Below are 18,434 nucleotides of genomic sequence, written 5' to 3'. Positions count from 1 at the left end.
GAATAATGTTTTATTATCTAATAACCTCAGAAACACTTGAGAATGTCTCAAACTTATAAGAATCTTAAGCATTTGTTGAATTAAATGAAACAAAGAAAAAAATGACTAATAATGTGACCTAGCACTCAGATTACCTACAAAAAAATAAATGTACAAATGAGATTTTAATGGAACCAACTGTACAGATGGGTAATATTCAGAAATCTTCAACAATTCCCCCAAATTAATAACAATAACCTAACCCAAGGAATTTCAAAATGTTAAGCAAAACAAAAATATTTATGTGCAAAGTTTTGTGCATTACATGATTACTTTCACTAGGTCTTCCAGATTCTTATGTCATAAAATCAGAGTTATCAGGGACTGCAAAGATCACCTAATATAGTCCAACCATCATCTCACACATTAAGTTTGCTATTTCTTAATTTGAAAGCTTAATATTTTGTGTTTTAAATTAAAATGAAAGTGTTTTCTGTTTTTGAGAATTTTAATCTGATAACAGGTCTCAAACCTTTTCACTCCAAATGGTAAAATGTGCAAAATTTGAAAACAGTTTTTATTTTTAAAAAAGAGATGGGGCCATGTCATGAAGCAGGAAGAATCAGGAATGAATTTGGGAATATATAAAAGAAACAATGTACTATGTATTTTTTAATTCAAGAAATATTTAAAGAGTTAGTGAATGTCCAATGCCACAAAAAGTATAGTAGTATATTTCAAACAAACAATTATTCCAGTGAAACAGAATAGGGTAAAAGAAAGGAGGATTCATATAATTGTGTCACCATATTCCCAAAACAAGTAAATCAGTATTTCCTTCCTTTTCATTGAGGAGTTTGCCTTTCAAAGAACTACTACACATAATAAGATGAAACATACTGACAGGAATTTAAAATTATTATTATCAATACAATAGAAGCTTTACATTTAAACTTATCACAACCTAAAACATTTCTAAACTGAAAACAAGTTTACATAGAAACAAACATTTTATTAGGTATTAATGATTTTTAAAAATTGAACTTACTGGAATAGAGATTTTTTTCAAATTACAGTCCTTCTCCAGGAGTTCATACACGTACTTTGTGATGATCTACATAGGAAAGAAAGAACACATTAAGATGCAATGTCATCCATTTATCAAAACTGATGTAAATTTTGGTAAACATATGGAAGTTACTGCTCTAAGTGAATATCTCTTCATTTCAAAATGTTTTGCTACCTTATTAAGATACTAATTACACATAATGGTTTATTTCCTACCATTATTTGAATAACTGAGAAAATACTAAGGATTAGGAATAGTTATTATAAACTTACAAAAACATACAAGACTTTCTCTTTTTCAGAAAGGAATACGCTGAAAGCACATTTTTTCAATTCTAGAAACTGTTTCCCTTATACTTTCCATGTAGGAATTTTATTTACTATAATTCCTTAGGAATTCTGAACTTTAACATCTCTTTTTATTCACTGAATCAAGAGGAAAATATCAGAGGTATTATAAATGGAAAAGAAAACTGGTCCAGCAGAGTAAAAAAACAGTCAATACTACATTTATAGGAGGCAGAAACAAAACTCCTCAAAGCTATCTATGTCCCAATTCCTGGAACCTGTGAATATGTTATGTTACATGGTAAATGGACCTGTACATACAATTAAGGTTAAGCACCCTGAAGTGGAGAGATTATTCTAGATTATCTGGGAACCCAATCTAATCATGTAAGTCCTTCAAAGTGGAAAATTACAGAAGCACAATGTGTCAGAGATGCAAAATGAGGACTCAAGTGTCTGCTGCTGGTTTTGAAAGCAGAGGAAGTCTCCTTCCTCTTGACACAAGTCAAGAAATGTGGTGGTCTCTAGAAAGTGTGATAACCTTCAGTGTACAGACAATAAAAAAAATGAAATCTCACTCCTACAACTTTAAGGAACTGAATTCTGCCAACAACCCAAATCAGCAGTAAATGTATTCTGTTCAACATCCTTAAACAGTCTATTCACACCTTCATTGTAGTCCAGTTAGTTTCATACTAGACTTCTGGCCTGCAGACTTATAAAATAATAATTTAGTGTTGCTTTAAGCCATTAAATTGATGGTGATTTTTTTATAGCAGCAATCAAAAACTAAAATACTATTTCTATTAAGAAAGGAAAGAAATGAGCAAAGGACTATCTAAAAGAAGAGCAAATTATTTAACAGATGATTTTAATGGTCATTTTAAGGAGAATTTCTCCTCCCCAAAAGTTTCTTAGTGATCTATGCAAAATATCTCAGAGAACAATCCTAGTAGCAGCATAATTAAAAGTCAAATTTTATGAAAGGAAAATAAAAAATGTTTTTATAAGAAAATGAAGATGTCAATTGCTCTGGTGCTATATAACATAATCTAATATAGATTCCTTATCCTGCTTTCTTCAAGAAGTACAAAATTCTTTCTTCTATGTATACATATTCATTTCATTTCATAAACAGTGTATTATATGTATGCTAGAATATTTATTTTGGCTGGAAATAATAATTTCAAAAGCAATGATACTACATAGAAACTAGGTGGTAATCTCTTAGTTACTAGCCTAAAAGTATTTCTACATTGAATGCAGTAGTTAAAATTATGCTCATTATACCTTCCCTGGAAAGTAATGGTACTGTAGACTTGAAAGAGTAAACTAAACGTATGTAAGTTTAAAGTATAAATGAAGTCACATAACAGTGCTACTTCAAAAGAATGGCTTAACTAAATGAGATTAGCTAAAATTAGTTTCTTAACCTTTTTGAAAATTTCCTATGAAATCATAAAATATTCTGACATGTAAAGCAACAACAAATCAAACTTAATTCAAACTCCAATGAATTCTACCATTATGTAACTATTAAAGAAACATAATTTGAGAAATAATAAACTATATGGGCAGTTCGAACCATATGTCAATATGAACTATAATATCATGGTTAATTTTCAACTTTCATACTACCAGATAATGCAAAATTCAAAAACTGCTTAAATTCAGCTAATAGGACAAGCATCTTTTCTGAAATTTAAAATATATCAAAAAAACAATATAATCATAAATCCAATAACAGGAGAAACACTACTGAAGTTGCCTAATGTTTTGTTCTTCCATTTCTGACTACAGGAAAAAAACAGTTTTCTATAGTTAAAATATTTTCCTCAGTCCTAGCATCCCTGCAGAGACAGATCACACTTCAACTGTTTCAGGTAATTTTTCTGACTCTCCAAACACTACAAGATGGTCAAAGAATACAACCTCTATGCTACTCCTCACGCATCAGATTGGTATCATTTACCTGTCTGTTACCTGACTAGTGCTAGAACACTATGATTTGGGCATCATAACTTTATTTCACTTTGTATTCACAGGATGCTGTCCATTACATTAAAGGTACTTCAAAATGGAACATGAATTCTCCTTACTGTCCATCCTGTCTATAGCTTTAAAATATTGTTTCCAATTTAAAATATATATACACAAAATATATATATATACAATATATATACATACATATATATATATATATATATTTTTTTTTTTTTTTTTTTTTTGTACCAAGGATTGTACCCAGGGCCCTTAACCACCAAACCACATCCTTAGTTCTTTTTATGTTTTATTTTGAGACAGGGTATCGCTAAATTACTTAGGGCCTCACTTAGTTACTGAGGCAGGCTTTGAACTTGCAATCCTCCTGCCTCAGCCTCCCATGGCACTGGGATTATAGGCATGTGCTACCATGCCCAGCTTAAAAGTCTTTTCTAACTGCTGAATAGAGGCTTAGAAAGAAAGCATGAAGAATTCATTCGATGCCTTCAAGATTGCATAAGACTAGAGAATGTTTTTAGAAAAATGAAAACAAATAAATGAGAGAGAAAAGATAATTTCAAAAAGGAGATGGAAATATATTTGTCAGAATGTCATCTGTGTTCAAATATTCACCAGAACTGTTCAAAGATGAAAAATAAAAGGCTAAAAGACTAATACTCTAAAAATCATACTTCATTCTAATAAGCAACAGAGCAACTTCTAGTTTCCATTCCAGTGTATAAGGAGATGGAACGTAGTTACTTCTGACCTAACAAAAAGAAAATATCTTAGCAAACTGATAGTCAACAACTCCTCGCAGATCTATCAGAGAACTGAGGACATAGGCTTCCCTGAAAACCGGAGATTTAGGCAAGGATACCAGAGGAAATACTAGCCTCATAGAACTATACTACCACAAACAGTAAAAACTGCTTAACTCCCAGTCAGATAAATATAAAACCTCACACCACAGACCTATTTACCTCATTGCCTTTCAGCTGATACATTGTATCAGACTTTCAACAAAAAGTTACCAGGCATGGTAAAACTAAACCTCCCCCCCACCCCCCCCCACCCCCACACAGTCTAGAGAAACAAACCAGGCATTAGAACCAGACTCAGACTCAGATGTAGAGATACTGGAATTGTCACACTGAGAATTTAAAACAACTATGATTAAAATGTTAATAGTTACTGGAAAAATTGGACAAAATGAAGAACAGATGGGTAATACAAACAAAAACATGGAAACCAAGTAACAAAAGGAAATGCTAGATCAAAAGTAACTACTGTAATGGAAATGAAGAATGCCTTTGATTCACTCATCAGTGGACTAGTCATGGGCAAGGAAAAAATGACTGAGCTTCATGATACATTACATAGAAACTTCTAAAAACTTAAATACAAAGAGGAAAAGAAAAGAATAAAAGAACAGATTATCACAGAACTAAAGCATTATTACAAAAGAAGTAATTTTGGCATAATGACAAAACAAGGACAAGGAAGAAAAATGAACAGAGGAACTATCTGAATAAATAATGGCTGAGAATTTTCCAAAATTAATGACACAAAATAATAGATCCAATAAATACAGAGAGCATTATGAAGGATAAAAAACCCTCTCCCCACATCTAGCCTTATCACATGCAAACTGAAGAAAACCAAAGAGGAAAATCTTTCAAGAAGTTAGGAGTGGGGCTGTGGAAAGAACAACTTAAACATAGAGGCCAGTAGGCCTGCCTTACAAGAAATGTTAAAAGACGTCATCTCAGAGAGAAGGGAAATAATACATAAGTTTGAATCTACATAAAGAGGAGTAAAAAAAAAAAAATGGAGATAAAATAAAATCTTTTAATTCTCTTATTCTTAAATGATCTAAGAGAAAATTTATTCAGAATAATAATAGCAACAATGTATCTGGTGATCATAGTTTATAAATAAGTAAAACTAATAACAACCATTTGTAAGTAATGAGAATAACTGATAATATTACCCATGAAGAAGGCTCATGTTATTTGAAATAAATATTGAAGGCTAAAATTTACTACAACTGGTAATCTTCCTGAATTTCTTTTGATTCCTGAGAAGTAGCCATACAATAAAATTACAAGAATTCACAATGGAGAAGACAGGTAAATAATTTTGAGATTATATATTCATGGAATAAATCCTGTGGCTATCAAGAGAGTATTACCCTCTAAAGAAATAGAGTTTTAATAAACTTTTTTCTACCTCAGGGTTTCTCCATCTAGAAAGTAAAGAAAAAATTTTAAAAGAAAGGAGTGATCACAGAAATAGACCATTAGAAAGAAGGAAAATGAATTCTAACAAAAATTATTTTTCAATGGAGTACTTCCAAAAGAAGGGGGTGTATATTTGCCCTGCTGGCATTTATCAAGTACTTTCTGTGTGCCTATCATGTACTTCATTCATTTCTGCATTATTTTTGGTCCTTAATTAAGTAAGAAGCCAACACTAATATCCTTTACTACAGTAAAAGCAATGAAATTATTCTAACAGATTTTGAGTGGAATAAGGGTGACATTATGAAGCTTCAAATAAGTTAACTCAGACACTTTTGAGACTGGATTTGAGAAGTAAAATAGATGCAATGACAAGAGATACAACCACATAGATAAGAAGAGAATGAATATAAACATTTTAATTAAATAAATATTTAAAGTTTATCACATTATGTTCAATCTTTCTTTTTCTAAAGAAAATCTCATTAGCAACCAAGTAAATTTGACCAGATTGATTGACAGCAATAACAAGTTTTATTTCACAACTTTATTAACTAAGTAAGATAAAAATTTTTTTTTTATATTGGGCCCATTAGGAGAGTAAGAACTTTAGCCCAAGACGTAAAATACCAATATCCATATATCATCAGTCACACTCATCCCTATGGAAAATAGCTAAATGCTAAAAGAATCATGACTTTGAGTGTTAAGAGCAGATGAACTGAACTAAAAGGAATACTCTAAAATGCTGAAATAAACCTATGAAATTCTATGCCTCTTGCAATCAAAGAAAATCTCAGAAATTATAATCATCAAACTATCTGAATTAGTAAAATATGAAATATAACATTAAAAAGAACAAACTTAAAACATTTAAATATTTTATTTAAATTTAAGCATTTTAGAAGTAAATTTTTTTTCTACATAGTAGAAATCTAGTTCTGATTGATGGAATGAAATTAAATAATTTGTAATTAGCATCATCTACTCTTGGTTCTCTGCTTAAAATAAGTATGTATATGATGTTTACATTTGATTCTCACAAACAGTTGAAAACAGTTTTGTTTTACATAAGCGTCTTCTTTTTATAGTACCCATTTGCTTAGAAAGCCCAGATTTCACAAGCCAAAGAGTCGATATAGGCAATCTCATTTAATTGCAGATGTATCACAAAAATAAAATTTGATATTATGAGGTCTTACTATTTTGGAACTATAATAATATTTTGGAGGAAGACCTTTGTTTTTAACAAAATCTTTATTACAATTGTATATATTTTCACTTTGCTTGTTGATTTTTTTTTTAAACATTTAAAATCCTACAGCTTTCAAGAAATCAGTCTTGTTTCATCTCTAAAAAGACAAAATCCAACTGGTAGGAGATTCTAGATTTGGCCAATTCCAGGGTTTAGAACAAGTTTACCCACAAAGCAATGTGTTAACATTCACATTTGTGCCTTCCGGATCAAGCAGTTTACGGTTCAATGGAATTAGATTCAGTATAATACCAGAAGAATAGTGTAATATTTCTAGAAGTATTACACATTAAGTGGATGAAATCTATACAATGAATTTAATAATACAGGTTATTTTTCATTTTTAAACACAATGGAAAAATTCATAATTACTACAGTTTAACAAAAACAGCAATTATTGATGATCGAATGTTAAATAATCGCTGTTGGAAAACAATCATAAATGCATAATCAGTTTACTTTCTACTTTACCCAGCTTTTATGTTTTAGGTAAGTGTTTTATAAATCACATACAAGAATCTCTCTGGTTTGCTGTTTCAGTATATGCTGGCAGGCATACTCTAATTTATTGTAATTTATTGAATTCAGATTTTACTTTTCATTTTATTTTGTACCTTCTATTTACCTTGCATTTTCTATGGTTTGTTTTTTTCCTATCTTTTCTTTTTCTTCTGTACAGTGTTTTACTATGTAATGGATTAGTTTTTTTGTTTTTTTTTTTTTTTTTAAATTCTGGCCTTTCCAAAATAAATTATATATTCTAATTCTATTTTTCAAGTGACATTCTTACAGTTTTACTCAGACCATTTTGCACGCTACTGCCTAATGTCTAATGTCTCTCTAATGCCTAATGTCTCTCTTCTCCTATTGAATAAAGACTTGAAAGGGATCATTACTCCATCTTTTAAACTCATCTTACCTCTTCCATGATATTAATATATAGTATATTTGTTTCATCTTATTTTTGTACTTCTATTGGGTGATAAATACTGTTGATGTTTCATATAGGTAAGTCTATTTAGAGTGCTTCAATACTTACCAATTACATTTCTCAGCATTCCTTCTTAGTTGCATCTCATTTTCTCTAGATCAGGTTCTTCTTCAGTTTTTTAGAAAAAGGCAAACTGTCAGTCTTTGTCTAAAAATACATCTAACTGGACCAAGTTTTGAATGATAATTTTATTTGGGCATGTAATTCTAGATCCAGTTATTTTCTCTGGTATCTTCCAGTTTCCATGGTTATTAATACTTCTGCTATCAAGGTATTTGAGATTATAGGTAATCAGATTTCATTTTCTGGTTTCTTTCATTATCTTCCCTATAAACCTGAGATGCTACAGTCTCATTATGATTGTTTAGGGATACTTTGCATCTTATTAATCCTTCTGAGGACTCAATGTACTTCCTGAATATTGGATCAATTCAAGAAAATTCACAAAGACTACTGCTTAAAAATCTCTAACTCATATTCTATTCTTCCAGGACTTCTATTATGATTCTTATTCTACTATTCCTATTATAATCTCTTGTTCATATTTTTCCACCTCTTTCTGTTTCTTAGGGCTACATACTAGTAATTTTTCTTAGTTCTAGTAATCTAATACTCACTTTAGTTGTGTCTAATCATCTATTTAGATACTCTATTGAATTTTAACTTTACTGACAATATTTTGATTTCTACACATTTTATTTGGTGTTATTTAAAATCACTACTGTCTTTTTTATTGTCTTAACCTTTTTTAATATGCTATTTTTACAGTTTGGATCCTGAGTATCTTCCTAAGGCCAATGTGTTGAAGGCTTGGTCCCTAGCCTGTGGTGTTTGATCTTTTAGGAGGCAGGGTCTAGTTGAAGGAAGTTAGCTCACTGGGGTCATGACCTGAAAGGGGATACTGGAACCTCATAATTTCCGATCTCTCTCTTTACTTCCTGCCATGAGGAGCACAAGCTTCTTCTGCCACATATTCTCACCATGATATACTGTGCTGCCAATAGAGGCAAACAACAGGGACAGGGCCCAGGAACCATGGACTGAAACCCCTGAATCTGTGAGTCCCAAATAAACTTTTCCTCCTCTAAGTTCTTCCTGCCAGATGTTTTCATCACAGTGACAAAAGCTAACATAGAAACAAACCAAAATCACATACACTTGATATCATGCTTGGAGGACAAAGGATAACAGCAAAAGCACTTCTGTGCAAAAAGAATAATTTGAATATAACCATGGAAAACATCAGACAACTTCAAGTTGAAGGTCATGTAAGAATGTTCTATACAAGGTCAAGATCTAGAAAGATAGAGGACAAAGAATAGTTTCAGAAAAAAGAGACATGACAACTAAATGAAATGTGTGAATCTGGAACTGAGACTGGACTTAATGAGAAACTAGTCTTTAAATGTTATTGTACAATTTATCAATATTTAAAAATGAAAATTTCCTGGTTCTGATAATTGTACCATAGTCATGAAGAGAATGTTCTTCTTAAGAAGCATACACCAGTGTATTTGTGGTGAAGGAGCACAATGATTCCAACTTCCACTCAAATGATATAGAAAAGATTAAATAAGTAATATATAAGTAATCATGCAACTTTTTTTATAACTGTGAAAATATATCAAAATAAAAAGCTATTTTAAAATTTCACAAAATGTTCTTATTCCTAGTTCAGATGCTATTGACATTGTATCTTTTCCACAAGTTATTTCAATGGAAACGTGACAGATGACAAATAGGGTAGTAAAAATTTGCTTTGATTAAAACATTTTCATTTCTTGAAATATTACAAGACTTCAATTAAATTTGGGGATAATTTCAAGCATTATTGCTTGTCAAAGTCAAGACTACTTGAATGAGTCCTATACTTAGCTGTTTGTGCCTATGTTAATACCTATATAAAATTCTCTTAACTTCCCCCATTTTCATTAATTCCCCAAAATTCAAATGATATTTTCACTGAATTTGCCAATGAGCTTACTGCCTTTCTAATGACATTTAGTTTTGCATCATGATTATCTCATACTTTCATTTGCGTAGTAAATTTAAGTACCTCAAGAACAAGAATTATATTCCATTTTATCACAGTATCCTCCACACTGTAGATGGCTTAATATATAAATGATGAATAAGTGTGAAAATGTAATTGATAGTGCTTATGAACACATGATATTCCATATTTATAAAGAATTATAAGAAAAACAATCTTTCAGACATTATTATATTTCAAAGTAAATTCCTATTATTTAAAAATGAAGACCGAGGTCGGACCCGGAGCTGAGCCCGCCCCCCACACCGAGGTTGGAGGCCATCACTGAGCCCACCTGCCCCACACCTAGGTCAGACAGGCGCTGAGCCCACCCCGGCACACTGAGGTCGGGGGCTGGTAGCTGAGCGTGCCTGCCTGCTCTGCTACTGCTGAGGGACACTGCACCTGTCTCCGTGCTAACTCAGCTCACCCTCGCTAGGTCTCCCCAGCTTCTTTGGAGGCTGGTGCAGGCATTTTGAATTATTCCTGAGGGCGTGGCCACAATAATTGGAAGGGCGGCTCCCTTTCTGAGACACCTTACAGGAGACTGAAGGCCCTTTGACAGGTACCTCTGTTTACTCACATCCTACACCCTTCCCCATCCTCTTGTTCACAACTAGAAATATTGTAAATAGTAATTGAACTGATCCTGTTTATTTTAAAAATGTTAAAGTCTTTATAGGGACTATCTGGTTCAGGGCTACATTTTCTTTGTATTGGGTACTATTTGTATTGATCGCCCCTTCAAAGGAGAGGTAGTGGAAAACTGCAGGGTCATAATAAGCCTGCAGGGGGGAACTTCAGTATCTCTGATCTTCACTGCTAGAGGGGACTACATAGAAACAATATGAAAACAACAGGGGAAAAAGGTGTCACTAACAAACTAAGATGCTATTGTGATAGACTCTAATGACAGCATGGCAGTAGAAATGACAGAAAAAGTTTAGAATCTGCATGATTAAAATAATCTGTGAAGCAAAGGACAAGATAAGAGAGCAAATGTAGGCAATGCATGACCATTCCAGTAGACAGTTAGAAGAGCAAATGGAAGAAGCAAAAGAACACTTCAAAAAAGAGATAGAGATTCTGAAAAAACACCAAAAAGAAATACCTGAAATGAAAGAAATGATAAACCAAATTATAAACTCAACAGAAAGCATCACCAACAGAATAGACCTTGTGGAAGACAGAATCTCAGACAATGAAGAAAAAATATTTAATCTTGAAAATAAAGTTGAACAAACTGAGAAGATGTTAAGAAGTCATGAACCGAACCTCCAAGAATTATGGGATATCATGAAAAGACCAAATTTAAGAATTATTGGGATTGAGGAAGGCACAGAGATACAAACCAAAGGTACAAACAAACTGTTCAATGAAATAGTATCAGAAAATTTACCAAACCTGAAAAATGAAATGGAAAATCAAATACAAGAGGCTTACAGAACACCAGGTGCACAAAACTACAACATATCAACACCAAGACACATTATAATGAAAATACCTCATGTATAAAATAAAGATAGAATTTTAAAGGCTGCGAGAGAAAAGTGAAAGATTACATATAAGGGGAAACCAATATGGATATCAGCATATTTCTCAGCTCAGACTCTAAAAGCAAGAAGGGCTGGAACAATGTATTTCAAGCTCTGAAAGAACATGGATACCAACAAAGAATCCTATACCCAGCAAAACTAACCATCAGATTTGACAATGAAATAAAATCTTTCCCTGGTAAACAAAAGATAAAAGAACTTACAAATATAAAGACTGCCCTACAGAACATTTCTCAGCAAAATATTTCATGAGGAGGAAGTGAAAAGCAGTAATACAAGTCAGCAAAGGGAGGAACTACCCTAAAGGAAAAGCCAATCAAAGGACAAATAAAAAACCAAAAATAAGCCAAAATGACCAGGAATACAAATCATATCTCAATAATAATCTTGAATGTCAGTGGCATAAATTCAATAATCAAAAGACATAGACTAGCAGATTGGATTAAAAAGAAAGACTCAACAATATGCTGCCTTCAAGAAACTCATTTCATAGAAAAAGACATCCATAGACTAAAGGTGAAAGGATGAGGAAAAACATAACATGCACATGGACCCAGTAAAAAAGCAGGGGTCTTCATTTTCATATCAGATAAAGTAGACTTCAAACCTAAGTTAGTCAGAAGGGATAAAGAAGGACATTTCATACTGCTTAAGGGAAGCATAAAACAGCAAGATATAATAATTTTAAATATTTATGCCCCAAACAATGCATCTATGTATATCAAAAAAACCCTTCTCAATTTTAAGAATCAAATAGACAAAAACACATTAATAGTGGGAGACTTTAACACACTGCTCTCACCACTGGATAGATCCTCCAAACAAAAACTGAACAAAAAACTATAGAACTAAATAATACAATCATTGATATAGACTTAATGGATATTTACAGAGTATTTCATTCATCATCGAACAAATATACTTTCTTCTCAGCAGCTCATGGATTCTTCTCCAAAACAGACCATGTGCTATGCCACAAAAAAGTCTTTAGTAAATACAAAAAAAATAGAGATCCTACCCTGTATCCTATCAGACCATGGTGGAATGCAATTAGAAATAAATGATAAAATAACAAAAACTACTCGTACACCTGAAGACCAAATAATATGCTATTGAATGATGCAATGATAACAGAAGACATCAGGGAAGAAATAAAAAAATTCTTAGAAGTAAATGAGAACAATGACACAACATATCAAAATCTCTGGGACACTATGAAAGTCAGTACTAAGAGGAAATTTCATTGTGTTGAGCTAATACATTAAAAAAATTAAAAGTCGACAACTAAATGACCTAACTTTACACCTCAAAGCCCTTAGAAAAAGAACAGATCAACACCAAAAAGAGTAGAAGACAGGAAATAATTAAAAACAGAGCTGAAATCAATGAAATTGAAACAAAAGAAACAATTCAAAAAATGGACAAAACAGAAAGTTGGTTCTTTGAAAAAGTAAACAAAATTGATAAACCCCTAGCCACACTAACGAAGAGAAGGAGAGAGAAAACTCAAATTACTAGAATTCATGATGAAAAAGGAAAGATCACTACAGACACCATTGAAATACATAACATAGAAGCTACTTTGAAAATCTATACTCCAACAAAATAGAAAATATTGAAGACATCGACAAATTTTTAGAGACATATGATCCTCCCAAACTGAATCAGGAAGACATATACAATCTAAACGGATCAATTTCAAGCACTGAAATAGAAGAAGCCATCAAAAGCCTATAAACCAAGAAAAGCCCAGGACCAAATGGATTCTCAGCCAAATTCTACAAGACCATTAAAGAAGAACTGATACCAATACTCCTCAAAGAATTTCAGGAAATACAAAGGAGGGAACCCTTCCAAATTCATTCTATGAGGCTAGTATCACTTTGATACCAAAACCAGACAAAAATACATCAAGGAAAGAAGACTTTAGACCAATATCCCTGATGATCATAGATGCAAAAATCCTTAACAAAATACTGGCAAATTGCATACAAAAATATATTAAAAAGAGAGTGCACCATGATCGAGTGGGGTTTATCCCAGGGATGCAAGGTTGGTTCAACATCTGGAAATCAGTAAATGTAATTCACCACATCGATAGATTTAAAGTTAAGAGTCACACCATTATTTCAATTAATGCTGAGAAAGCATTTGATAAAATACAGCACCCCTTCATGCTTAAAACACTAGAAAAAATAGGAATAGTAGGAACATACCTCAACATTGTAAAAGCTATCTATGCTAAGCCCACAGTGGACACCATTCTTAATGGAGAAAAACTGAAAGCATTCCCTCTAAAAACTGGAACAACACTGGGATGCCCTCTTTAACCACTTCTATTCCACACTGTCCTTGAAACACTTACCAGAGCAATTAGACAGATCAAAGAAATTAAAGGGATACAAATAGGAAAAGAAGAACTAAAGTTGTCACTATTTGCTGATGACATGATCCTATATTTAGAAGATAAAAAAAAAAACCTCCATCAGAAAACTTCTACAACTAATAAATGAATTCAGCAAAGTAGCAGGATATAAAATCAATACAAGTAAATCTAATACATTTCTATTCATAAGTGATGAATCCTCTAAAAGAGAAATTAGTAAAACCACTCCATTCACAGTAGCCTCAAAAAAATAAAAAAAAAAAAACCTCTACAATGAAAACTACAGAATACTAAAGAAAGAAACTGAAGAAAACCTTTGAAGATAGAAAGATCTCCCATGTTCTTAGATAGGCAGAATTAACATTGTCAAAATGGCCATTCTACCAAAGGCACTATACAGATTCAATGCAATTCCAATTAAAATCCCAATGACATTCCTCATAGAAACAGAGAAAGCAATCTTGAACTTCATCTTGAAGAACAAGAGCACTCAAATAGCCAAAACAATCCTGAGCAGAAAAAGTGAAGCAGGAGGTATCATAGTACCAGACATAATAACAAAAACGGCATGGTATTGGCACCAAAATAGACAGACCAATGGTAAAGAATAGAAGACACAGAGATAAAACCACATAAACACAGTCACCTCATACTAGAAAAAGGAGTCAAAAACATACAAGGGAGAAAAGATAGCCTGTTCAACAAATGGTGCTGGGAAAACTGGAAATTCATATGCAGTAAAATGAAATTAAACCTCTATCTCTCACCCTGCACAAAAATCAACTCAAAATGGATCAAGGTCATAGGAATTAGACCAGAGACCCTGCACCTAATAGAAGACTAAGGAGGCCGAATCTTCATCATGTTAGCTTAGGATCAGACTTCCTCAATGAGACTCCCAAAGCACAAGAAATCAAAGCAAGAATCAATAAATGGGATGGACTCAAACTAAAAAGCTTTTTCTCAGCAAAAGATAAAATCAAGAATGTGAAGAGAGTCTACAGAGTGAAAGAAAATCTTTTCCACACGCACTTCAGATAAAGCACTTATCTCCAAAATTTATAAAGAACTCACAAGACTTCACACCAAAAGTACAAAGAACCCAATCAATAAATGGGCCAAGGAACGGGACAGACACTTTACAGAAGACACACAGGCGATTAACAAATACATGAAAAAGTGTTCAACATCTCTAGTAATTATAGAGAAATGCAAATTAAAACAACTCTAAGATTTCATCTTACTCCAATTAGAATGGCTTTTATCAAGAACACAAACAATAATAGATGTTGGCGTGGATGTGGGGAAAAAGGCACACTTTTACAATGCTGGTGGAGTTGCAAATTGGTGCAGCCACTCTGGAAAGCAGTATGGAGAATCTTAAGAAAACTTGGAATGAACCCACCTTTTGATCTAGTTATCCCACTCCTTGGTTTATACCCAAAGGACCTAAAATCAGCAAACTACAGTAACACAGTCACATCAATGTTTATAGCAGCTCAGTTCACAATAGCTAGATTGTGGAACCAACCTAGATGCCCTTCAACACATGAATGGATAAAGAAATTCTGGTATAAAGACACAATGGAATACTATGCAGCCATAATGATGAATAATATTATGGCATTTGCAAATAAATGGATGGCACTGGAGAATATCATGCTAAGTGAAATAAGCCAAGTCCAAAAATCCAGAGGCCAAATGTTTTCCCTGATAAGTGGAGAATGATATATAATGGGGGTGGGGGGTGGTGAGTGAGAGAAGAATGGGGGAAGTTTAGAATATGTAGAAGGAAATGAGAGGGAGGGGGTTTGAAAAATGGTGGAATGAGACAGACATCATTACCCTTATGTACATGTATGAGTACACGGATGATAGGAATCTACATTGTGTACAACCATAGAAACAAAATGATGAACCCCATTTGTGTACAATGAATCAAAATGCAGTCTGTAAAAAATTAAAAGCTAAATAAAAAAAGAATTTAAAAAATGAAAATACAAATCTATACCAAAGTCTCCCTCCCATCCCTGTTCTCATCCATAAGGTTCCCCTTTACTCTGTCCCCCAAATAGGCAATCTTAGTCATGTGGTCTGTGTTCCTTTGTGACAATAAGATAAAAAAACGTATTTTTCTCTCTTACATAAAAGACAATATTGTACATAAGCATACATATGCAGATAAAGAGTCAATAAAATAATATAAGAAAAAAACTCTGTACCCATTCCCTCTGTACCAACTCTGGATAAAAAAGTATACTTAGCATAATATGTTGCATAATATGTTCTTATCCCCACCACCCTGCCCCCCCTTCTCTGACAGCATACTAAATACATTGTTACTTTATCACATAAAAATTTATCCTAGTGATATCCAAGAATAGAGGAGGATGCATTGCTGGTTGCTCCATGGCATGAAACCAAGAAAGCAAACAGGCAGCTCTCTGCAAGGTGGGTGAACAAAGAAAGTTGGGGTGAGGACTTTACTGAAACCTAAAACTGGACATTCAAAGCAGACCAAACACACAGGAGGTTGGATATAATTAAATAAATAAAAAATCCCCAGCAACATAGTCGCTGCCACAGCTGTGCCAAAAGCTCCACCCAGAGAAGTCCCTCTGTGAGCCTAGTAGAGGACTAAGGGAATTAAAGGAATCTGCATTTTGGGGAGGTCTGAGGTGGGTTTGGGTACAGAGCATCTACAGACTAAGGACATTGCCCAACAAACCTGAAGGACACGCTGCATGATATCTTTGTGTGGGGAAAAAGCTGCCATTTCTCCAAGGGGCATGTGGGTGACAAATAAAGGAACCATTTTGCAGCTATAGTGTGGTGATCAGCAACTGAGAAAGCTGATTCCAGGCAAAACCGAGTTTGTCCTAAAATACAGGCCCAAGACACACCACCACATTACAAAGAGTGTGCTTATGTGACCAGGAGAAAATCAGTCGTGGAGAGACGTTTACACAGAGGACAAATGGTCTTGAAAACCCACCTGGCTCTACTCCCTCCCCTCCAATTCATCTGCTCGCAAGCCAGGCTGGGAAAGAGGCATCTAGCCCAAAACTTAAAAATGTGGTGGTAGGAAAAACTGGAGACCGAACAGGAAACATGGGGTCTACAACTGACATAGGGGACTAAGAACTGGCTCCCCACCACAAGAGTGTGGAACCCAGGGAGATCCCTAGGGTAAAGTCTTTCAGCATGGACCAACAACTACCAGGCGTTAATGGTGCACTGATTTAAAATTTTCAGATCAAATAGCATTCAGCAAAAACCTGGAGCCCGCCTAAGCCTAAATCCTGCCTGGAGGAACTCTGCCTACAGGAATACTTTCTCACTCCAGTAATCCAGAGGGTGGAGCATCACACTCCAGAAGAACCCATCTAAAACTGCTGAGAAGAGAAGCTGAGAATATTTTGAACTCCAATGGAAAGAATTCTTTAAAGTTAATCAAGTGTTTTTTTCTTTTATTCTTTTATACTGTTAAATTGCAGTCTTCATGGTTCATGGACATTTGAACAGTTGGCTATTTTTTTTTTCTTCTGATCTCTAGCATTTTTGAAGCCAAGTATTTTACATGGACTAGTTCTTTGTGAAATAAAATTTTTGATTAGTATATGTTAATTTTGTTTTATATTCTTTTATTTTTACTTTTAATTTTTTAGAAATTTTTGCTTTATATATATTTTTTTTCCTCCTACCTATTTCCCTTTATTCTCTTTTCTTCTGCAGTCAATCTCTATTGTTCTCATTCAGTCTTCCTTTTTTACTTGTCTTCTCCCTTCCTCATAATCATCCTACATCACATCTATTCTCTCTCTGTGCACCATTTGAAAATGTAAACCCTTTTGCAAACTTGCTGATTTTATTATAGACAATAATTATCATATCATTTCTATTTATTGTGATAATAAACACATAGTAGGAACTATTTGGTTTAATGCCGTAAATGGTTTGCATTGGCTATTATAATTAATTATTTGTCTCCCCCTAAATCCTGAGGTACTGGAAACCTTCAAGAACACTATCAGTCCACAGAGTAGAAATTCTGCTACCTCAGATCAATACTGTTAGATGGGTAGACATGCAACATGAAAAAGCAAGGGAACAAATCACCTCAAGCAAACCAAGATACTCCCATAACAGAATCCATCAACAACACGTGGAAAGGAATGTGGGAGAAGGAGTTTAGAAGGTACATAGTTAAACTAATCTGAGAAGTAAAAGATGATGTAAGAGAGCAAACACAGGCAGCGAAAGATGACTTCAATGAAGAGATAAAGATTCTAAAAAAAAAAAATACAAAAGAAAGAAAAAAAACATAAATTCTTGAAATGAAGGAAAACAATAAACCAAATTTGAAATCCAATAGAAAGCATCACCAAAAGACTAGACCACTTGGAAGACAGAACCTCAGGCAATGATGACAAAATATATAATCTTGAAAATAGAGTTGACCTTGGAGAAAAGATGTTAAGAAACCATGAACAAAACTTCCAAGAATTATGGGATAACATGAAAAGACCAAATTTAAGATTTATTGGGATAGATAAAGGTGCAGAAATAGAAACCAAAGGACTGCACAATATTTGCAATGAAATAATAAAGAAAATTTCCCAAATATAAAGAATGAAATTGAAAATCAAATAC

General features: G+C 33.3%; 1 protein-coding gene across 7 annotated transcripts in view; it reads right to left on the bottom strand.

Annotated features, from left to right (window-relative positions):
- Positions 1–18,434, bottom strand: part of ARB2A (ARB2 cotranscriptional regulator A) — a 530,196-nt gene that overhangs the window by 349,724 nt on the left and 162,038 nt on the right. For all 7 annotated transcript variants that reach the window (XM_079146019.1, XM_079146024.1, XM_079146020.1 and 4 more), the window contains one exon: positions 1,028–1,093. In XM_079146019.1, coding sequence (XP_079002145.1) covers positions 1,028–1,093 — 66 coding nt within the window. The remainder of the gene's footprint in view (positions 1–1,027; positions 1,094–18,434) is intronic.

The sequence above is a fragment of the Sciurus vulgaris genome (genome assembly GCF_902686455.1).
Source record: "Sciurus vulgaris genome assembly, chromosome: 6".
In the NCBI taxonomy this organism is placed as follows: domain Eukaryota; kingdom Metazoa; phylum Chordata; class Mammalia; order Rodentia; family Sciuridae; genus Sciurus; species Sciurus vulgaris.
Note: the sequence above shows the minus strand (reverse complement) of the source record. Positions and strands in the feature narration are given on the sequence as shown.